This window comes from Xiphophorus couchianus, chromosome 1 (genome assembly GCF_001444195.1).
Source record: "Xiphophorus couchianus chromosome 1, X_couchianus-1.0, whole genome shotgun sequence".
NCBI classification, from domain to species: domain Eukaryota; kingdom Metazoa; phylum Chordata; class Actinopteri; order Cyprinodontiformes; family Poeciliidae; genus Xiphophorus; species Xiphophorus couchianus.
The window spans coordinates 9,779,991-9,802,131 of record NC_040228.1 but is presented as its reverse complement, the minus strand read 5'-3'; the positions used below and the strand labels follow the sequence as shown (position 1 = coordinate 9,802,131).

The following is a 22,141-nucleotide window of genomic DNA, read 5'->3' as shown; positions in this document are numbered from 1 at the left end:
CGCCGCAGTAACAATATGGAATGAGAAATATGAAAAAAATCAAGTTCCTCTGCCTTCTCCCAATGCTAATTAAAAACAACCAATCAGAACCAGGAGGAGGGTCTTACAGCTGTCAATCATGCATGCACTCCTATTGGCTCCGATAATTTTTTTATCTCAGTACATTTCTTCAGACAGCAGTAGTAGCTCAAGGAGATTTTTTCACAGATTATCTGTCTTATACTGTCACGACACGGTGACTGTTTTTATTTATTTATTTTTTTACAAAAGTTAACACTACAGCTTTAAATCAACTTCCATTTACAATACTTTTTTTTTTTCAGCTGCCACCTGTGATTGGCTGTGCGTGGCGTGACGTCGCATTTTACTTCCGGAGTCAAGATCCTTCCCCTCGCGTGGTGAAAACATGGAGGAGCTCGCTGCGAGCCCGTGAGAAAAATAAACCAGTTTTCTCCTAATGTCAGCGGCATAGAAGCAAAGAGGGAGGAACAACCAGGCGACAGGTTTCTACAAAAAAATTATATATAATAATAATAATAATAAGCAACAGCTTGTTAATAGGTTCTCAAAGTGGTGCAGCGTGTTGGTAACAGGACCTTTCACCATCATGGCTCTGTACGTGACCGCCGCAGAGATCCTAGAGAAAGCCGAGCGGAAGCAGGGCGCCCTGAAGACTCTGGTTTACGACAGCAAGTTTCCGAACATCAAGCAGCTCTTCGCGCTGGTTTGTGAGGCGCAGAAGTTTTCCTCCGTCCTGCAGGAGATCATCGAGTCAACCAAGCTGCTGAAGCTCACCAAGATGAAAATGCCCCTGGCTAAGGTGCTGCTGTACGACCTGCTGATTGGCCAGGGCCTGAAGTGCGGCGGCACCTGGAAGGCCAATATGATGAAGCACCGGCCCCGCCTGCAGGCGGAGCTGGCCCGAATGAAGGTGAGGAGGAAGGTCAGCAGGAACGAAGACCTCCTCCCTGCTGGGACCCCCGCGGAACAGCTGCCCAGGTATGTGCGTGTGAACACACTGAAGACCACCGTGGGGGATACTGTGGACTACCTGAAGAGGGAGGGCTTCTCCTACCTGGGTCAGGCTGTGAGGCTGGATAACTTAACCCTGAAGAATAAGGAGTTTGTGTTGGACCTGCACCTCCCAGAGGTCCTGGCGTTCCCCCCTAACACAGACTTCCATGACCACTTCCTGTACAAAGCAGGTCACGTCATCCTGCAGGACAAAGCCAGCTGCCTCCCAGCTTATCTGCTCCACCCCCCGCCGGGCAGTCACGTCATCGACGCCTGTGCTGCCCCTGGCAACAAAACCAGCCACCTGGCAGCCATCATGAAGAACAGAGGAAGGCTGTTTGCATTTGACCTGGACGGGAAGCGGTTGAGCACCATGTCCACTCTGCTGCTCAGAGCGGGGGTCAGCTGTCACCAGCTGGCCAATCGGGACTTCCTAACGGTGGACCCTGATGATCCACAGTATAAAGATGTAGAGTACATCCTGCTGGATCCATCCTGCAGCGGTTCAGGTACGCAGATGTCTCTGTGTAGAAGCGATTATGTGGCGAGATCCTAACTTGACCGATGCAAATCAAAACGTTTTTCTGTGGTGTCCAGGTATGGTGTGTCTGCGGGACGGCTCTCCTACCGACCAGGAGGAGGAAAAGGCTCGCCTGGCGGCGCTGGCCTCCTTCCAGCTGCACTGCCTGAATCACAGCCTCAGGTTCCCCAGCCTGAAGCGCCTGGTCTACTCCACCTGCTCCATCCACAGCCAGGAGAACGAGGAAGTCGTCGCCGCCTGTCTGCAGCAGAACCCCAACTTCAGGTATTTTTACCCTCTTCTCGAGCGGCCGTCTCCATCAACACCTTTTAATGGGCTTTTTTCCCCCCACAACATTGCTTACTTTGTATTGACATTTTTCCTTTAATTTATGCGTCTTCTTTGTTAAAAGTTCTCAAGGAATAAGTAAGTAGATCACAACAGTCATTTTAAGTGGGTTTAAAAGAGAGAATTGGATTAACTGATTAAAAGTTGGACGTGAAATGGTTTTAATAAAAGATTTTCTTTACAGTTTGAACCAGGTGAAGCTAAAGCATGACTCGAGGAGTTCTGAGTAGAACATATTGGCATATTTCTTTTGTATCTTGAATGCAAAATGTATATATTTTTAATACCATTTTGGCTAACTCAAACTGTATTATGTTGGTTTTTTTCAGCATATGGCTTTTTTAGAGTCTGAAGATACACCCAAATCCGATTCCGAATAATGTTTGGCATGTTTATTGCGGAATTAATTTGATTATTTTTTCTTTTTTACGGTAATTTACTCTAGAGAGGGTGATTGCAACAATGAGCCATAGACTACTGTTTAAATTGTATAGGAGACTTGCACAGAAATGAATACAGTTATTCCTGGATCTGGTACATTGATACCATCCTACATGGAATCTGGCATTTTGTGTAACCAAATAAATCTATAAAGGATTTGGGGCTAAACCTTACAAAACAGCTTTTGTGTTTTCTCTCCAGGTTGGTGCCGCTGCTGGCTCAGTGGCCTGAACGAGGACTGGAGCCGCTCTCGCAGTGTTTACGGGCCAGTACCACCAAGACTCTCACACATGGCTTTTTTGTGGCCCTGCTGGAAAAAGTTAGTAATGCTAGGGGCATAAAGGAGAAACCTGCAGTTCCAGTAAGGTGAATATTGCGCATTAAACTTTTAAGAACTTTTTTTTTTAATAGTCTTTGAGGAAAAAATTGTTTTTCTTCATAACTTTCCTCTCACTAATCTGGTAATAGCCACAAATGAATGGTGGAAAATGATCACAAATTTGCTTCTCTATATATTTATTTGTGTTTATGAAACAAAATAAGCTACATGCGTTTATCATACGTTACAAAAGTCATAATAAGCTGCTGCATTAATTTCTTGGTATCAAAAGGCAGGAAGCTGGCGTCTCTTTAAGATAATCGTACAACCTGACTTGATGTTCTTCCTGTCACAGTGAGGCTGAGAGTGTTCCTCCTGCTCCCTCTTCTGATGCAAAAATACCTGATGCTACAGAGGAAAACTCTAACTGCTCGGATGCAGAGGGGATGCTGACATCTGTAGTGGGAGAAATCAATGATTCATCCAACAAGAAAAGGAGGAGGAAAAGAAAAAGGAAGAAGAAGAAAGCAACCAAAGCAGAGTGACATTCGAAGTAAATTTTGTGTAAATGTGAAGTAAAGATAATTTCTTACTCAAGTTATCGCTCTTTGACTCGTTATTTAATGCTTTAAAATGTTTGTTTTATTAATGTAATGAAGGGCTTTAGATATGTTTAACTTTGTCCAGCAGGGGATAGCAGCCATATTTCCAGCAAAAGGGCGCCACCTAGTGGTTAACAGAGCCGCATGTTTTGTAACGCTTACTCAAAGTCTTTTGTAATATATAAATGAACATTGAGCTTCTCGTACATGAGCAGTGAGATTTAATGGGTGTAGCTGGACTTCAAGAGCATATCATGTAAGTAACATATACTATAAGTTAAAGTCCTTTAACGTCGCTGCAATGGGAATTCGGTTTAATTGTGTTGTTTTTATTCTCACCGCGGTGAGAAGTTAAAAACCTGTCCCGACAACAGCATGTCCTCCTCGGTTCCCAAAGTGAGGCTGGCCGGTGGTCTGGAGATCTGCCGAGTCCTGAACGGGATGTGGCAGGTGTCCGGAGCTCACGGAACCGTGGACAAAACCAAAGCAGGTAAACGCAGCATTTAATAATGTTCAGCTTGCATTGGTTTATTTATTTATTTATTTTTATTATTATATTTTGAGAAGTTGAGGAATGCGGTATGAAAATTAGCTGCGCACATACATCAGGTCTTAAGGTAAAAGAGAGTATGGGTGCCGTTAAGGGCGAGTCGTTTTCGACTAGTTCTGAGATGCCAGAAGGACATTTAGTGCCATTTGATTTATCGCCAACAATCTACATTAAAGCAAATGTATACACTATAAGCTATTTTAAAGAAAATTTTAATATAGTGTTGAGTGTTATTGCATTCTAGAAAGGCAAAAAATAAAATTTTGTGTAATTCTTAAACATTGGCAGTAAAATCAATGAATTATCCAAAGATATTTCTGCATCTCAGAAGCATAATAAAGCTTTCATATATATATATGTGTGTGTGTGTGTGTGTGTGTGTGTGTATATGCTGAAGACTTCTGGGCCACCTTTCAAGTAAAAATGAATTATTTAGTTAGTTTTTAATTGCTAGAATGGATTTAGGACACACTTTGACTTGAAAGAGCTCCAAAAATCTTTAGTAAAGTTTGGTAAATCTCATTTTGAAATCCGATTTTAGCAGTAATTGTGTTTTTGAGACTCACGGTAACACTAAAGCCATGCTCAGGTGTTGATGAATTTGATCACATTTCAGTAGCGACATGCTCTGTGCTTATCTCTGAAGGACACGTGGCTGTGATGGTAACTGTCTGTTTCTGCCCTCCCTCCTCCAGTTGAGGCCATGCAGGCCTATGTGGACGCTGGACTGACCACATTCGACATGGCAGACATTTATGGGCCGGCTGAAGAGATATATGGACTGTTTAATAACCAGGTGGATACAGACGTTTCAAATAATTTATGAGCCCACTTCAGTATAATTTCACCAGCTTTCTTCCTTTAATGGATAAATAAATAAGTATAGAGTAATCTCATCAAATACGTAAAACGTGCACCTAACTGAGATGTTTATGCAGGTTTTAAACATTTTAATTAATCACAGAGTTACTAAATGGACGTGTAACAGGCTCCTACTTTTGCTTTGGTCCAAATTTTAGCATAAAGTTAAATCCTGATCCTGCAGAATGAAGCTGTTGCCCTTCGATATGTGTGTTCCCAGAAATGTTTTTCTGTTACAGTCTTCAATTAGCATTATTAAAATATGGATTCATGGTGGGAATTTCTGTGGGAGATCTGTGCTAGATTTTCAAACTTTGTCTTTTGAACATGAGCCAGAAAGTATTTGATCCCCTAATAATTTTGTAACTGCTCACTATCAAAGAAGCAGTCGCTCAACGTAAACATAAAGTGTCCATTAGTGACCTTTAACCTGAAGCATGGTCATGGTGAACGTAATTGAACAGCCTACAGCTATTCATAAGAAATTTGCCAACATTTATATTCCCCTTTTGGGATGATTTTAAATATGTCAAGAGTTTGTCAGGATCAGATTAGCTAAAAGGTTATAATGGATTAAAACTAATTGACGTGCAAACATCGATTGTAATTTCAAGTTTCTTCTTCTGATCTCCAGCTGAAATCCTCAGGAAGTGCAGCTCCAGCTCTGCAGGGTCTAACGAAATTTGTCCCCCGACCAGGACCGATGGACCGCAGGGTGAGCCGTCTGTCTCGTTTTTCACTGTGATGCAAGTGTTATCCACCAGGGGGCAGTGTAAATCTTTCGAAAATCTTTATCTGCCTATTTTACAATTTCGAAAATGTACCGTCCAAAGCACAGCATCTATATGGGGTACAGACTGACCCATATGGGTCTGTACCACATATAGATGCTGTAGTCATGATCTTTGAACTTTTTCCATATTTTGTCACATTACAATACCATACTTTATGTAATTTAATTGGGATTAAATAGTAGACCAACATAAAGTAGTGGGTAATTGTGAGGTAAATGACACATTATTTATGGTTTCCACACTTTGAAAATATTTGTTTTCAAAATGTGGAGTGCATTCGCACTACACTCCAGAATCACTGCAGTTACATCTGCCTCATATTCCTGTTTGGGTCTAGATCTGGGCATCGATTGGTTCATTGTTACAGCTAAATATTCATTCGTGCTGCTCTGTTTGCAGGTGGTGGAGAAGGCGCTGCAGCGCTCCATGAGCCGCATGCAGGTGGACGCCCTGGACTGTGTTCAGTTTCACTGGTGGGACTACAAAGACAAGCGATACCTGGATGCTCTTGGACACCTGTCTGACCTGCAGAAGGAGGGAGTCATACGTATGAGAGCTCTCATTCTCCCTATGCGCTCATCACACAGATAAATTAATAATGATGGCACTAATGTAGTTTCTAACCGAGCTGGATGAAAAGCAGAATTTGGAGAATAAAAAAATTATTTTTTTATTGGTAAAATTTCAGCTTTTTTGTTTCTCTTTATATAAGTTTCCTTTTCAAATTGTGCTTCCTCTTTATTTACTAGGGGAGCTTGCCCTCACTAACTTTGACACACAGAGACTGGAGGAGATCACTCAGAAAGGCATCTGCATCTCCAGCAACCAGGTACCACACTGGCCTGCACATTTTCTTTTTCTCCTTCCTCTCCTTTGTTCACGTCTCTGCTGCTGTTGCCTGTAGGTGCAGTACTCTCTGATCGACCAGCGACCTGCAGCCAGGATGGAGCAGCTCTGCGTGGCCAACAACATAAAGCTCCTCACATATGGAACGCTGGGTGAGGCACAACTTACAGGATGTAAATTATTTAAAACAGCCGATGGTAAAATGGTGTTTTTCCAAAATGGAGTCAGTCCTCCGTCGCTGCTTCTTATGTCGACCTGCCTCCACCTCCTCATACTCAACATGCTCAGTTGTCTCCGTTTCCTCCTCCTCCCTCTTCAGCCGGCGGCCTGCTCTCTGAGCGTTACTCGGGGAAGGCGGAGCCCAGCTCGCGGGCGGAGCTCGACACCGCCTCCCTCTCCAAGTACAAGAACATGATTGACTCCTGGGGTGGATGGACTCTCTTCCAGGACCTCCTCGTCGCCTTGGAGACAGTGGCAAAGAGGCACGGCTGCTCAGTGGCCAGCGTGGCCACACGCTACGTGCTGGACCGCCCGGCCGTAGGCGGAGTCATCGTCGGGTGTCGGTTTGGCGTCGCCGGGGCGGGGCAGCACATCGGCGACAGCCTGCGCAGCTGCAGCCCCGAGCTGCAGCTGACGGCAGAGGATCACGCAGCCATAGAGAGCGTCACGCGGCGCTCCACCGACCTGATGGCGCTCATAGGAGACTGTGGGGATGAGTACAGGAGATGAGGGGAGGGGAGGGGCGGGATGACAGACTGGATCTGGCAGGTCAGTGAGGAAGAGGAGGAGGAGGAGAAAAGAATTAAAAAAAAACTTCTCAGGGAATAAATTTGTTGAATTTGTTTAAAAGTACAACTATTTACTTGCTTTGCAATATTTAAATTTCACCATAATATTTTGTTTCTTTTTCCTTCTTCAAGACTTTCTTCTGTTCAAAGCGGAGCGTTTTCTGTCTTTTATTTTCTTTGCTCATGATGTATTTTTTTTTATCCTCTTTCTTTGGCGATAATTTATGTACAGCACTATGAACCCAAGTTTCTAAGGATGCTAAATAATAAAAAGGTTTTCCATTTGCTTTTTTTGATGTCTGCATAATGTAAATGTTTTTAAAAGCCTCTTATTTAGTTACACCATCACAAAAAAATAAAAATTAAGGATTAAATGTTCAACTTGTGTGATAGAATATTATTTTTTTTACATTTAAGTCAGTTTTATTGTCTCTTTATCTTACATTGATCATGACAAAAATTTACTCTCATAAGAAATGTCCAAATGTGTTTGTTAATGATGTGTAATAAAGGAATATTTTATTCCAAGCATGATCACTGTTTTTTTTTAAATTTATTTATCTCTATAGGGACATACGACTGTACCAGTAAAACACGGTTCACTTCATGGACTCAACAGACTCAGACCAAGTTTGATCAACTTTAATGGTTGTTTTCTGGTATCCTGCTGCCTTTCTTCCAGATGTAATGCGCTTACTAAAATCATCCACATTTATTACTTTAAATAATATATTTTCCCATAAGTCTTAGGAATCATTAAGACATTTTACTTTTTACAAATACGAGACAGACCTCTGTTCTTTTTGATCAGAGGTGATGTATATCTTGGATGGCCTTCCTCTGCCTTTTTTTTTTTTTTTTTTTGCTCAGCCTTCCTCTTACTTATCGTTGAATCGTGAACAGCTTTAGATGTTCTGGATTATTTTGATCGTCTTACCTGACATGTTTGTGTATTTTACTGTATTTTAGCTTTTTTTAACTGTAGATATTAAATCTATAGACTTAGACGTTCCTGACTGTGATGAAGTGGATTTTGTGATTAAAAACTTTTCAAGTTCATAAAGCACAAAATCGATGCGTTAGGATACAGTGTCATGTTTTAAGGTGATCAGTTTATGTGCCCAATATGTATTTTAGATGTAAGTGAATTTGACAGCAGGATCGTCGTGTGTGTGTGTGTGTATGTGTGTGTTCTGTATCGATACAGAGGATTCAGACTGACAGATGCTTGGATGGGAGTCGGACTGAAACACCCAGCAGGTGCAGTCGGTGCAACAGAAGTCCACGTGGGTAGACTCTTACATCCACGCACGCGATCTGTCAGACCGCTTTATTTCCTTTGCTCCCACACCCACAGCTGACACTGCAGACAACCGCCCTCCCCGCTGAGCTGTAGGAGCAGAGGTCAAAGGTTATCCTGCACATCACATCTCCTTAGGTCCTCTCTTGGCGTCTGGAGTTGAGAGCAGAAAGACTCTAGGGTATAACAACACGTTATCACAGGTTGGCTAAAACGGGCTTATTTCAGCTAAAATGTTTGTATTTCCAAAATACAAGATGATTTTTTTTTCTTTTGTTTCTTTCCAAATTTAGGGAATCTAGTTTCTCTCAGCTCTTCTGTTATCCATGTTGAAGCAGGTGGGTCATCAGGTTAGCAGTACAAATGATATTTTGCAGTTTTCTGTCTGCACCAGAAGATTACAAGATTTTCAACGTCTCTGTAAGAGAATGTTTTTGAATACTTTATGCTAATACTAATATATTGGTGTACAAATAAATTGCAAAGAAATTTCACAGACATTACCTGTTTTAATATGGAGCCAGACCAGGATCAGTACTTTATATATACTCTATTTTTTGTTAGTGTTCACAGTTTGATGCCATAAAAATTTGATTTGTTGGTAAATAAAATGAACCAACAGCATTTGACACGCGTCTTATTTTTGGATGCACAGGTACCGGCTGCAGCCTGCGTAAATCTTTTAGCATGCTTTTTAATTATTAACTAGCATTAAATATAGAGGAAACAGAGCAACTTTGAGCTTTTATGATCGGGCAGATATCAGCCAGTCAGCAGGTCTCTGAACAAAACAAGTGCATAAAAATACTTTGATAACTTTTTACAGCCTTCAGTACTCGAGGATAAAAACACTCCCAACAACTTCTTCAGGTATTATTTTGTTTCTTTCCAAGGCATTTATAGGATTTTAAAAAACAACATTATTTCGGAAAAGCTTTTGCCAAAAATAATTATGATACCTCAGATGGTGACATAAATAGTGGCTCCGTTTCTGCTTTTGTTTTTTTTTTTGGTGTCTTCCTGCATGTTTACATTTTCATCTGACGTTTATTTCACAGCCTTATCATTTAGTAACAGCAAAAGGTGTGAAAATAAAACAAAGTCTATTTTGAGAGCTAATCAGATGTTTCAGGCACATTCTGCCTCTTTCGCCACTTTGAATCAGATTTAAGTAATTCCCAAAAGCAAAAATCAGAACATGACGATTTTAAAACCTGGGTTTTATTTACCTATATTCCCACCTCCCACCAAATAGAACAGATGAATACATTATTTTACCGAAACGGTTAGGGTTGGCAAACCTCACTCATTCTTCCTTTTCTTTGAAAGAAAGCCTCAAGGACGACACCAGACAGACGGAATGTGAAGAAACCATCCCTTTATTTGTGTGAATCAGTCCAAACCAAAGTCAGAGTCGAAAGAGTTAAAAACAGGCAGTGCTCAAAACAGACCAAGCCCGAGGTTTCCTCCACCCGGCTGTGGGGTGAGATCTACACGTTCACACCAGGTGGAGAGCACACCGAGCCCGAGGCGTGAGAGGGGCTCCAGAGACGTGACATACGGTATAAAAATACACGACTCCAAACTACGTTTACTGCTTTTTTACTGAAACACTACAGCAGCACCAGCACTTTCAATGTAGAGGCAGAAGGGGAACTACGGGGTGAAGGAGTGAATATCTGTGAGTAAAGAGGAGGAGGAATGTTTACTGAACTCCGACTGATGGTGGCAAAACTCTGCAGCGGATCAAATTACCGACAAAAATCTTCTGTTGGCTCTTTAGAGAGTGAGAGAGACCCGGACGGGCCCCACCGTCTTTCTTTTTTTCTATCTATCTGTGAGGGGTTTATTGTTTGTTTCCATGGTGATCACAGGTTAAATAGCGGCAGTTACCATGTCGCTCTTCCGGATGTCCTTATTTGGCGTTGGCAGAGCTGCTGAGCGTCTTGCGCACCGCCTGGGCGATGGCGTCGCGGTCGATGCCGAAGAGCCGCAGCAGCTCGTGGGGCTTGCCGCTGCGGGGCACCTGGGAGACCGCCAGGCGGTGAACAGTGAATCCGGGTTCGTTCACCACCGCCGAGCACACGGCCTCGCCGAGCCCACCTGAATGCAGAGCAGAGCCAATTGAAAGTGACGGTTTGCGCCCAAAATCGCTTTCTCTGTGCTCTAGTCGTCCAACAAATCCTCCTGAATTCAACTCGACTTCTCTGTCGGAGGGATGTGAGGCGGAGTGACAGGCGTGACACCACCCTCCTGGGACTTTTTCACTCTTGTTCTCGCACTTTTAAGGTTAAAGAAGAGTGTGTGCTCAAAGCAAAAAAAAATAAATAAATAAAATAAATAAAACTAGTTTGACTCCTTGTATTTATTGTTCCTGTTCAGAGATATTGTTAACACTTGGAAAAGAAAAAGTTAAGGGACTTCAAAAGAGGCAACATCTTCAGCCTGACAGGCAACGTTATTTCCAGCTACACCCATATCAGCCTGGTGACAGTGGCTTGCGAAACGTTGACCTTTTTTCACATTTTGTGATTACAACCACAGACTTGCATGTATTTTATTGTGATTTCATGTGACAGACCAACACAGTGCAGTGGAATAACTGTGACGTAAAAGAAACATGCCTCATTTTCACATTTTTTCCAAGATAGAAATCTGAATGAGAAATCACTCATTCTATTATGATACAAAAGAAAAAAATAAGATGTGAAAACTTCTAAAGCTGGGTTAAGTTAAAAAACCACAAAACACAAAAAAGGAGCACAGCTCTGTTCATGTTATGGGAGAATAACAAAACCTTAAAATCTTAGTATTGAGTCAGGGGTGCTAAACTCAAACCCGTGACACACTTTTCAGATTTTTGTTTAAAATAAAAGATCTAAATTGTGTATCATCCCCCCCACCACTTCTCAATTACGTGGTATTTTGTGTTGGTCAATCACATAAAATGTTAAAATGCTAAAATCACCTGCAAAGTTTGTGGTAGAAAAATAGGTTTGTGTGTCGCTTTGCAAGACGCTATACATGAGTGTTTCTGCTCGCCATTCATTAACAGCAAAACAGATCAAATAAATGACAGGAACAGCAGTTTAATCAAGATAACCGAAAACGTATACAACGACGAAGACAAAATGAGACTGGAAGGGAAGCAGTTTCTCAAAGCTTGTATCTGTCGGGCTGCAGCTGTTATCTAGGTCGGCAGGAGCCCAAAGGCCAGAGTTGAAATTAAGAAGCAGCGACAACCCTGGTTCCTCCGCTCATCCTACCACTCCGCAAGAATAAGCCGTGCACAACAACTATCCCCTTCATTCTCTTCTCTATTTTCAGTTTGTTTTCTGTAAAACCACAGAGGAGATTTGCGATACCACAAAGGTATCGCAAATCTCCTCTGACTTGAACTGAACATGATGGAGACAAAAACACGAAAAGTTACTATATCTATGCAGAGGTGTTCACTGTTTTTGTACTTTAGTCAAATGTGCAAAAAAAAAAGAAAATGAAAAAAGTAAACATTGTTTAATATTCAGAACACAATTGTAAGTATACAGTAATATAACTAGATACTGAACTTCATTAATTAAATGAGCTCATTTAAAAAGAAACGGGGGTATTTATCTACCTTATTATGACAGTAGCCAATCAAGATAAGTTAAACATTTGACATTATACAACATTACATGTTATTTAGCCAGAATGCTTCATTTGTATCTAGCAAAACAAATGGTGTACCTTCGTAATAGTGGTCTTCCACTGTGATGATGCGTCCTCTGGTGGCTCTGGCACTGTCGATGATGGTCTTGGAGTCCAGGGGTTTGATGGTGAACGGGTCGATCACGCGAATGTTGATTCTCTCTAATGAAAAGGAGAAGAAGAAAAGCTTTTCAATGTGCAGAAGGTCATCTAGCATTTTCTGCTGCCTTTGGTTGGTCTCTGTCCGTGTTTTTCGTTCCCGACCTTTCTTTAGCATTTCTGCTGCAGCCAGAGCCTCCTGGAGGGTCACTCCTGCTCCAACCACGGTCACGTGGTCATCACTGGTTTTATACACGACCTGAAGTCGAACATAAAACATAACACTGTAGTACGGATAACAAATGTTGGTTTGCCCACAGGTCACCTGCTCCCAATGATCACAAAGTGCAAAGGAATCTGGAAAATAGCAAAGGTAAGTCCACAGTTCTCTTCCTGACGCCTCGTCTGAAAATATTTTCAGTCGTGAAATTTTTCAGTTGTGATTTCACAACCGAAAAATATTTTCAGTTGTGAAATCAGAACCTTACAAAAGGTTTGAGGTCATCATCATCTGGACTTTCTCAGATTGTTTACAGGGATAGTAAACTTTGTGTATGTAAACTACTGAAGTTAAAGAAAGAATACAAAATAGTTTAACCGTATTCTTCTCTGATTATGTTAGCATTTAGCAAGTACAAAAGATTTTAGTGTAGCAGGACACACTGTAATCTGATTTTGTGTCAGATTACATGAAAATAAATGGCGGTCATTTTACACCAGGTGTGTAAATATGCAGTTTCCACTGTATGTAGAAAAGAATTGAAAACAAAATGAAGACGAAACGGAGATGAGGAAGCGCTGCTCCAGACCTTAGCCTGACCAACATGGAAGTCCTCGTTGCAGTTGTAAATGACGTTGTTTTCTGGGCGACTTGTTCGTATGAAGCACAAACCCTGTAACAAACCAGAAAACATTGTCCTGTGGCAATGTCGCCGTTTTTAAGTTGCCGCTGATTAAAAGTGAAATCCGAGTACCTTTGTAATGGCTGCGAGCTCCACAGCCTTCTCCGTGGAGACCCCGTCGCTCGGGTAGAAGATGGTCGAAGTGGGAATGGCTCTAAACATGGCCAGGTCCTCCAGGCCCATCTGAGATGGCCCGTCTTCCCCTAATTCAACAACAAGCCTCTTCTCAAACAAGGTGTGGCACGTTGTAAAACGAAAGAAAATCAAATCAGCATGAGAGGAACTGACCGATGGAAACACCACAGTGGGAGCCGCAGAGGTTGATGTTGCTCTCGGAGATGGCGGCCATGCGGAGCTGGTCGTAGGCTCGGGTGAAGAATGTGGCGAAGGTGCTGGCGAACACCACGTTACGGTCGCGCACAGCGCAGCCGATCGCCACGCTCACCTGCATGAGAGAGAAGGGAGAGGCAGCGGTAAAGGCAATGAGGTGGGGAGACGCAAAGAAGGTTACGACGTGTTGCAGATTTTATCTATAGAGCAACACAAAGACTCTCAGGAAATGTTTTGCGTTTTTGTCAGACAGTTTATAAATTATTCTCATCTGACCAGAGCACCGAAGTCCACACGTTTCTTTGCCCTACTCTTCTATGTAGGCCAGATTTGTAGAGTGTATAAATAATGGCTGTTTTGCTGCATGGACTTTTCAACCAGAGCTTTGAATCACTGTTTTAATTCCCCCAGGGTTAATTCCTCCCGACTGCATCAACAAAAATATATTAAAAATCATGTTTCATTTCATTTCCTTTTCGTAGTCATGCACTACTTTGTGTGCATACAATATTGCATAAATGTGCACTACCTCAGCATAATCTTTAATTACATAGACAGTTGTCATGTAAAACTGTGCAAAAGTCTTAAACCAGCACACAATGTGTATTAATTTTCTAAATCACAGGAATAGTTTTAGTTAGTTTTGTGATATCTAAAAGGAATTGACTGAACTGAAGCACAAAAACGACCTCGTCTTTCAATTAAACTAATTAATTTTTATAATGTAGATAAGAACACTCCTTTATTCTTATCTTTGATTTTCAATAAAGTCGGACTAAATTGGCCTTTTCCCCAAATCAAAGATCATTTCTTTTTTGAAAAAAGATTTCATGAGCAGGAAATTCATATTGTTTCTGTCAGTTTTTGGAACAAAAAACAAACTGAAGACAAAATCTGTGTTTTCAGTTCGGCTGGATTGTCTTCAGTCCTTTCAATTTTAATCAAAAAAGATCCATGCTTGCATCACTGAAGGCATTGTTCAGTGGGAACGCTTCCCAATGTGGTAGAAAGTTCAACGTTACTGTTTGGGGTCCATTCTCCAGTCTCCCCACTCTAAAACCTGGAAGTGCCTCAAATTTCTCACCATGTTCTGCTCTGCAATGTAGCACTCCACATAGCGGTTGGGGTGCTCATTTTTGAAGAGCTCAGAGAACGTGGAGTTTTTCGTGTCTCCATCGAGGACCACCACTCGTTCGTTGTAGCGGCCCAGCTTGGCCAGAGCCACGCCGTACGCCTTCCTCGTAGCAATCTGGTAAAAAAAAAACCAACAACAAAAAACACACAAATCAGTGGAGAGGAACTTGAAAATACCACCAATCATCGTGCTTTTAACAAGATAAACGTCACACAGTCATCATCACAGATCTCACCTTTTCTCCAGGTTTGTAGTTAGGTGCGCTTGGCATGCGGATGTTGCGCAGGCTGACGGGCGATGTGTCCTCATTGGGCGGAGCAGGATAGAGGCGTTTGTTGCAGCTGATGATGCGGCTCTGCAGCTCCCTGATCACGCTCTCCGACATGTCTTTGGGCAGAGGCTTTCCATGCCAGCCCATCTTATCCTCAGCCGCTGACAGACATATAAACACTGATTTATTACAAAGGACTGACCGGTGGAGTTAGCCTGCAGGCTTCCAGAGGTCAGATATTTGCATGGTGTGGCCTTAAGGATGCCTTCATGCATCCTCTGCAACCAAAACGCCCTAATCATCTTTACATTTAGCCAAGTTCAGACAGGAATAAGCCTGTCCAGATGTCCAAATGATAACAATTTTCCACTTCACAAAGTTACGACAGTCCGTTTCAAACTTGAGGGGTTAAAATAAGAGGTCAGAAGACTTTTAGCTTTCTTAGTAAAGAACAGCAAACTATGCTGTTAAAATAACTCTTATGCTGCTTTCTCGCTCACACACATGTGGTCACGCACTTTTGGCCTTATTATCACAACAAGAGCACAATGGGCGGCTGCTGGGAGTGTATCTTACACATTCTGGAGGATTACTGAGCTGCAGCAGCTAAAGCCGTACAGAGCTGCCTGGATTATTGGAGGCTAAAGGCACTGATGGCGCGTCAAACCCCATCAGGGTCAGTTTCCACCTCTTTAACCAGGTAGGTTTTACCCCTTATCAAATCACTGAATCATTCCGGTAAATTCAAGTTCACATTGTAATTCTCCTCCTCATTGGTATAAATCTTGGCGGTACCTGGGATGCCTTTGCCCTTGATGGTTTTGGCTATGATGGCGAGGGGCTGGTGGCGGGGCTGACTCAGCACCTTACACAGCTCCTCCACACTGTGACCGTCCACAATGATGGCATGCCAGCTGGACAGAGAGAAAATAAACTCTGTTTATATTAGAGAAAGTAAGCATTACTTATGCAGATATTCTTCAGAATATGAGTTTCTAATGGGGTTATTGACATGAATTCCACACTATGTGACTACGCAACAGCCCAAGTAATCCAGACATCCAGACACATCCAAAACAAATAAGTCCATAAATTAAGTCAAGCTTCCTAAAGGGGAACAACTAGGACTCATGCAATTTTCTTGCATGAGTCCTTCTGGATTCTTAAAGCCAGAGTATATTCATTTGAAATCATATTTTTGCTTTCATAGCTATACATTATTTTGCAACTTTATTGTTATTGCAATCAAAAAGGGGGGAATTTCCATACTGTGAAGAACGTTTTGGACTGCAATGAATGTTGGCTACTTATTTAAGTACCAAGCATTAAATCTCTATATCTGCAACATATTCTGTGAAACTAGTTGTTTACGGCAGCAGGAGCATAATCTCCTGCAGAACATCAGGCATTTGCCAAAAGCAACTTTTTCAAGAAAATCTTGTTGCCGCGATGGAAATAATGATTTTTGTCCCCCCAGTAACTGTATAGACGTTTCAATATCTGGGGTTCGGGTTTGCTACGAATCCACGGCAGACAGAAAAAAACAGTTTATAATTGTTAGTCATCAACATTGCATGAAGTCACCAATGTAACTGCACATTGCTTATTTCTCTTCTGTTGTGCGTCCCTAGACACTTCACGCTTCGCTCACCCAAAGGCCTCACAGCGTCGCTGATATTTCTCCACATGGTGCTGCAGTGGAGCCGGGTCGCTCTGGCCCAGGCGATTGATGTCCATTATGGCCACCAGGTTGTCCAGCTGATAGTAGGAGGCGAACGCCATGGCCTCCCACACCGCACCCTCCGACGCCTCTCCATCTCCCAGCAGGCAGAACACCCGATAGCTACGCACAGGGAAAGATGCAGAGAAGTATCATCATCACTTCTGTCACATCTCCACATAATCCTGTTCCTGACCCTAAAAACACGTTGGGTGAGACACGTTCATCCATGTTTCACCCGCCCTTCCAACACTGTCTGATCCTCCTCAGTAGTTGTTTCTGTGGCGTAACGTCTTCTGACAGATTTCCAGTCAGACGGATAAGTTGTTGTTTAAAAATCTGGCTGTGACATGCAGCTTTAACGCACGCATTCCAGCCACGGGCTCCAAGAAGAATAACACGTGGCACAGAGGGGAGGACGAGTGGAAAGAGATGAGAGGAAGAGGGAGAGAAACCGACAGCAGAGTGAGAAAACCTGCCAGCTTCTGAAACAAGATCTAAAATAAATACAAGTCTCACTGTCAGTGAATATTTCTATGTATTAAAGCATATTTATTTTACACTGGAGCATTTTCAAGTGCATTTGAAATGCATTCTGGACACCTCCAACAATTAAAACTAAGAAAGAAAAAAATCAATTACTCACAGGTTCTGTGAGATGAGAACAATAGATTTAGACAAGGTGAAGGCAATTATTGTAAACAACCCAAACTCAGCCAGTGGCGACGTCTCTGAGTTGTGTTGCATCGCATGCTGTCTAAACAAAACCACAGAGGAGATGAAGAGTGACGCCTCTAGTGAAAACATTCTGTGACGCTTTATTATCCAAGTATATTCATTCCTTAATCTGGTTCACATGATGTCACAAACCAACCCAAAAAAAGCACAGCATTCATTTCTTAATTTTCAAATAGATAAAAATCTGAAAAGTGTGGCATGTAAAGCTATTTTAAAAAAAAATAAACAAAAATTGAATCCCTGGATGTGCAAAGTGATTTGAGAAAAGTCCCTAAAGCAGAACTTGCACCACAAGGTCATTCTACAAAATATGTAGACAGACAAAAACATTTAGCTTTTTCAGTTTTGAATACAAGAAACGCTGATGCTTGAAATTATTTTTACTCTTTAAAAATCAGACCGTATTGCATAAAATCCCAATGAAACACACTGAAGTTTGAACTAAAGTACTGTGACAAAAATGTGGAAAAATTCACACGGTGTACAAAAACTTACGGTATGATGTGTTATCTGGTAGGTTTGCAAAGAACGGTGTGCGGTTTATTGATACATGTCCCCGTTCAGAAGTTTTCATTTTAAATTTAGTAATAACACCCAATGTTTCTGTCATTTACTCTTTTATTAGGTTTTGTCCACACAGTGCCGGCTCTTCGCCCACGCGCATCAAGCACAGTTCATAAGGCACCAAAATAAAAATCAGGCTGCAAAAACGCACCATAAGCATAGTAATCATAAAAATGACAAATTTCAAGTAAAAATTGTATAGAGTATGTTCATAAAAACCATCAATAAAGTAGTAACATATTTGAGAATTAAAAGAATGTCTTGTGCCCTACACAGCATTTGTTTCTCACCATCACATATGAGATATAAACACAAAAACGCACTTATAATAAAAACCTATCATTTATTTCTGAGCACAGCTTCAGGATTTTACTGTAGTGTTTTTTTTAGAGGACATGTGGCACATTGGTTAGGCAGAGCGACGAAGGAGCTACTGTGTGTGTGTGTTTTTTTTTTTTTTGCGTGTGTGATTATTAGAGCGGAAACAATCGAGCGCACACAGAATGCAACATGCAGGACATTCGGCATTCCTTTAACGACCGTTTCGCTCTCCGTTGTGCTCAGGAGATCGACGGTCTCCTCCAGTTCTGTTCAGACTGAAATGATTCAGTCTGGTTTAAATCATTGAAAGTGAAAGATTTTCATGTTTATTGGTTGTTTTTCTTGTTTTTTTTTTTGTTTTGTCCCTTTAGAGGCCGTAAAGCGACAGCAATCTATTGTTTGAGAGAAATCCACGATTCTTTCTAGATCGCAGCAGAACAAAGGAGACTCACATGGAGCGACCCAAACCAGTTACCAATCAGCTGAGTAAGTGTTTAAATAAAACTGCTCTGTAAGGCGTTTTACATGGAGTCAAAGAGCAATATACATTTAAACTCCAGCAAATCAATTGATGTGAATTATAATCGCAGCTTTGTACATTAACAGCTTACGAAGAATCAATATGTTTTGTCACTTGGACTTTTTGATCATTCATTTTCTTCCAGTTTAAGACCTAAAAGTGAACCAAAAGGAAGTTTTGCACTGGTCTAAATGTCACCATAGACTCAGGTCTGTCAGGGAGCATTTGATGCAAATCTTGCTGAAATGTCACATCAGCACAGCTCCCTGCAGTGGGTGTGATGTCATGAATAATTTCATGCGAGCAGATTCAAGTTCTGGACATCGTTTTTGTTTTGTTTTTTCTTAAAATGTTGAATATTGTGGGGGGGTTTGTAGTTAATTGTTTAAAGAAGAACTAAAGTCGCATTCAAATCAAATCATTCAATGATTTTAAGGCGTTTTTAGGATTTCATTAAAGTATAAATAAAACATTTGCAACCACAGATTGTTGGATATATTTATACATTTCAAGCATGTATAAATATATCTGTCTGCACAAAAGAAAATATTGTATATCGTAAAAGTAATTTTTGTGTCCTTATATCTGATCAAAACATAGAACAATAAACTCTGATAAAGTTATTCAGCAGTTTTTAATTCAAATAGCAACACATCACCAGCATATCAGCATATTTTCCTGCATCTCGTGTAACATTTAAGCCCTTCTGATCTTGGATGTTGCACTTATCTGTTAGATTTATGAGTCGTCTTCTAATACTTTTAGGATATCTTCATTTTTTATACATCCAGTTGCTAAACTCCTGTTTTAATGTTGTCAAGGTGAGCTTGTTCCATCTGTGCATGTTGCTGCGGATGTTACCTGGCCTTGTCAAAGTATTTTCCAGTGTAGGCCATTCCACAGGCGGCTCCAAGGCCCTGACCCAGAGATCCAGTGGCCACATCCACGAACTGCTGCTTCTGTTGGGAAGAACGGCGACACAAACAGTTAGACTGTACCGCAGTCTGAGCTCAGTGAGACAGAGGATGGATTGTTTTGTCTTTTCCAAGCGAACAAGAGCATGAGACAGAGGTCCAATCTGTGCTGTAGATGAGTTTGGGTGTTGTAGTGTCTGGACTCGATGTAAACAGTGTTGACAATGTCTGCAGCAGAGAACAAACTTTGTTTGCCAAACAGAAAGAGATTTGTTACTGCCTGCAGTGTTATCAGTGGAAATACACTACAGAGAAAAATTATTTACTCCCTTATAGATTTAAAAAAAAATCTTTTCTTGCCACACTTAAATGCTTCTGATCGTCATCATAAAAAAAGAAGTGAAAATAAAAGATAGTCTAAGTAATTATGAAAAGCAGTTTGCAGATAATTTGAGGTGAAAGTAAGTGATATGTTGCATTAAGTGGATGGATTTTTTTCTTCCTGCAGGACTCGGTGTCACCTCACCGGCACAGGGTGGCCCTCCAGGATTGAGTCGACTTTACGGAGGTTCAGAAGCTCGTTCTCCTTCAGGTAGCCGACCTCCGCCCAGACAGCATACAGCACAGGAGCTGCATGACCCTGGAGAGGCAAAGGGAAAATGTTAGCGTCTAAATACACTCGTTAAACTTGGTAATCATTAATAAATATGTGGACATGGTACAGATGTTTAAAACATGGCTCAGATGTTTAAAACATGGTTCAGTGTGTTTGTTTCTTGTCTGGTTTAGGGAACCATGGATCCGCAGAAAGTGAACAGTGCTGTGTGGCGTAGCAGCACATGAGGAAATGAAATGGATACAAATATGTTGATAGTTAAATCTGAAACGGAGTTATGAAAAGGGTTAACATGAAGAGATGCAAATGCACTTTGATGAGCCATTTCTTTCAGTTTCTACACAGGAGACCAGGGCAAAGCCTACATGCAGATGGGCGTTCTGGTTTTACCTTGGAGAGGATGAAGCGATCATTGTTGGGGTTACGGGGGTCTTCGGGTCGATACTTCATGGAATGAAAAAAGAGCACAGACATGATCTCTGCCGCGCTGCAGCATGATGTGGGATGGCTGCAAAAACAAGAGGAAACTCAGACATGTGGCTTTTATCCAAAAAGATAAAAGCAATTCTGTTTAAATCTACAAATATGTTCTGTGCAAATGCAGACATGGAGATGAGAATGAGTCAGGACTGAGCAGGAAGATAACCAACAGGGTTACGTCCTTCCAGGCTACCTGTTATGTCATGATGCAACGACACACTACTGGTTTCTGGAATAAATACACCTGATACATCTTTGTATATTATACATCCAGAGAAACTGAACAGTTTCTGTATATTATATGATGACAAGATATGGGAGAGCTAAAATAGTTCAACAAAAACTAGGCTTTTGTTTGCAAATCATCCCAGTTATAGCGAACTTAGCAATCCAAACAGGCATTTTTCCTGTTTTTACATGTTTAAAAAGTAAACTAAATGAAAGCAGCTGAAGATCACTAAAAATAAAAAATAATAAGTGACTTGTGGTAATTTTGCAAACAAATTGGAATGTCACATTTTCATTAAACCAATTAAATTTTCTCAAGGTCCTCCCTCCTCTTCCCCCACCCCCCTCCACAAACACGCACGCAAGCAAATACACAAATATTCCTCCGAAACGCTTGACCAATCCCCCAAATCCATCTGATATTATAAATGTACGACTTCAATTGGTTGAAGAAGAAAAAAAATCTCACTAAAGTAGCATGTGTTTGTTCTCAAAATCCATAGGAAATAATTGTCATTTTTGTCAAATTGCGCACAACCACTAAAAGAGTCAGAGAAATAGCAGCAATATTACTTAGAAATTACATTTCCGACATGAAAACACGAAGCCTTTCGCAGTGATTTCTGATTAAGTGACAACAACTTAAAGCGCAGCTCCAATCAGCAGGTCGGTATTTAATCTCCCCGCCGTCTCGTCTCACCCGCTGCCCGCTGCAGTTGTCGCCTTGATGGAGTTGATTCGGAGCCGGGCGGCGATGTTCCTGAGCGCCTGCACCGTCTGCTGGTCCGGCTTGTGGTAGTCCTCCATCTGTCCGATGCAGTAAAAGAGAGGCGGGGGTGGGGTGGGGGGAAAGAGCAGAGGCAGAGCGGCAACACACAAGCGGGACAAAACTCAAGCAAAGAGTTAAAAAGCCGCAGGTCAGATGTTCAGTTCAGGAGAATGAAACATGGAAGATGATGGGTGCGCATAGGACGATGGCAGGGGTTAAGAGGAGGCAGCAATGTGCGGCGTGAGAAAGTCACAGAGGGAGTACGGAGGAGGGAGGGGGTGTGTTTGTAAGCAAAGCCTATGAATGTGGCTCATATGGGTCTGTAGTTTATCCAAACGCGGCGCAACTCATATGGGCGCCAGGAATGAAATCATAAATCCGCCAGTGTGTTTCTCGGATCTTTAAATGTAGCTCGTTCAATAGTTACAGAGATTCAAACTACACTGAAGTCTATGTTGTGA

At 41.7% G+C, this 22,141-nt stretch overlaps 3 protein-coding genes and 1 long non-coding RNA gene across 4 annotated transcripts; 3 read left to right on the top strand and 1 right to left on the bottom strand.

The window, feature by feature from the left end:
- Positions 1-366: 366 nt before the first annotated feature.
- On the top strand, positions 367-3,239 carry nsun5 (NOP2/Sun RNA methyltransferase 5). The gene is made up of 4 exons (XM_028018400.1): positions 367-1,523; positions 1,612-1,819; positions 2,525-2,689; positions 2,998-3,239. The coding sequence occupies exons 1-4, from the start codon at positions 608-610 to the stop codon at positions 3,185-3,187; spliced, it is 1,479 nt and encodes a 492-aa protein (XP_027874201.1). The 5' UTR covers positions 367-607; the 3' UTR covers positions 3,188-3,239.
- A 108-nt stretch (positions 3,240-3,347) lies between these two features.
- LOC114145062 (uncharacterized oxidoreductase At1g06690, chloroplastic-like) lies at positions 3,348-7,374 on the top strand. The gene is made up of 8 exons (XM_028018412.1): positions 3,348-3,500; positions 3,596-3,734; positions 4,490-4,590; positions 5,290-5,370; positions 5,849-5,996; positions 6,199-6,278; positions 6,354-6,447; positions 6,615-7,374. The coding sequence occupies exons 2-8, from the start codon at positions 3,620-3,622 to the stop codon at positions 7,022-7,024; spliced, it is 1,029 nt and encodes a 342-aa protein (XP_027874213.1). The 5' UTR covers positions 3,348-3,500; positions 3,596-3,619; the 3' UTR covers positions 7,025-7,374.
- A 2,143-nt stretch (positions 7,375-9,517) lies between these two features.
- On the top strand, positions 9,518-11,502 carry LOC114148263 (uncharacterized). Its single transcript, XR_003596243.1, has 2 exons — positions 9,518-9,945; positions 10,258-11,502. It is a non-coding gene; the product is annotated as an uncharacterized LOC114148263 (long non-coding RNA).
- LOC114148236 (transketolase) lies at positions 9,745-21,718 on the bottom strand. The gene is made up of 14 exons (XM_028023373.1): positions 21,612-21,718; positions 20,594-20,711; positions 20,114-20,227; positions 19,535-19,632; positions 16,462-16,653; positions 15,606-15,724; positions 14,775-14,971; positions 14,489-14,653; positions 13,363-13,519; positions 13,147-13,277; positions 12,982-13,065; positions 12,338-12,431; positions 12,113-12,235; positions 9,745-10,486 (listed from the first exon to the last, which is right to left on the bottom strand). Exons 1-14 carry the CDS (start codon positions 21,716-21,718, stop codon positions 10,299-10,301), a joined length of 1,887 nt encoding a protein of 628 aa, XP_027879174.1. The 3' UTR covers positions 9,745-10,298.
- Between the last annotated feature and the right edge of the window lie 423 nt (positions 21,719-22,141).

What these genes read in the sequence shown, in the direction of transcription:
- nsun5 (XM_028018400.1), top strand. Translation starts at nt 608, where the DNA reads ATGGCTCTGTACGTGACCGCCGCAGAGATCCTAGAGAAAGCCGAGCGG. An exon ending in CAGCAGAACCCCAACTTCAG is followed by an intron (nt 1,820 to 2,524) that starts GTATTTTTACCC and finishes TTTTCTCTCCAG; the next exon opens with GTTGGTGCCGCTGCTGGCTC. An exon ending in AAACCTGCAGTTCCAGTAAG is followed by an intron (nt 2,690 to 2,997) that starts GTGAATATTGCG and finishes TTCCTGTCACAG; the next exon opens with TGAGGCTGAGAGTGTTCCTC.
- LOC114145062 (XM_028018412.1), top strand. Translation starts at nt 3,620, where the DNA reads ATGTCCTCCTCGGTTCCCAAAGTGAGGCTGGCCGGTGGTCTGGAGATC. An exon ending in CAGGACCGATGGACCGCAGG is followed by an intron (nt 5,371 to 5,848) that starts GTGAGCCGTCTG and finishes CTCTGTTTGCAG; the next exon opens with GTGGTGGAGAAGGCGCTGCA. An exon ending in TCTGCATCTCCAGCAACCAG is followed by an intron (nt 6,279 to 6,353) that starts GTACCACACTGG and finishes TGTTGCCTGTAG; the next exon opens with GTGCAGTACTCTCTGATCGA.
- LOC114148236 (XM_028023373.1), bottom strand. Translation starts at nt 21,718, where the DNA reads ATGGAGGACTACCACAAGCCGGACCAGCAGACGGTGCAGGCGCTCAGG. An exon ending in AAATACTTTGACAAGGCCAG is followed by an intron (nt 16,654 to 19,534) that starts GTAACATCCGCA and finishes CCCTGTGCGTAG; the next exon opens with CTATCGGGTGTTCTGCCTGC. An exon ending in ACTACAAACCTGGAGAAAAG is followed by an intron (nt 14,654 to 14,774) that starts GTGAGATCTGTG and finishes TTTTTTTACCAG; the next exon opens with ATTGCTACGAGGAAGGCGTA.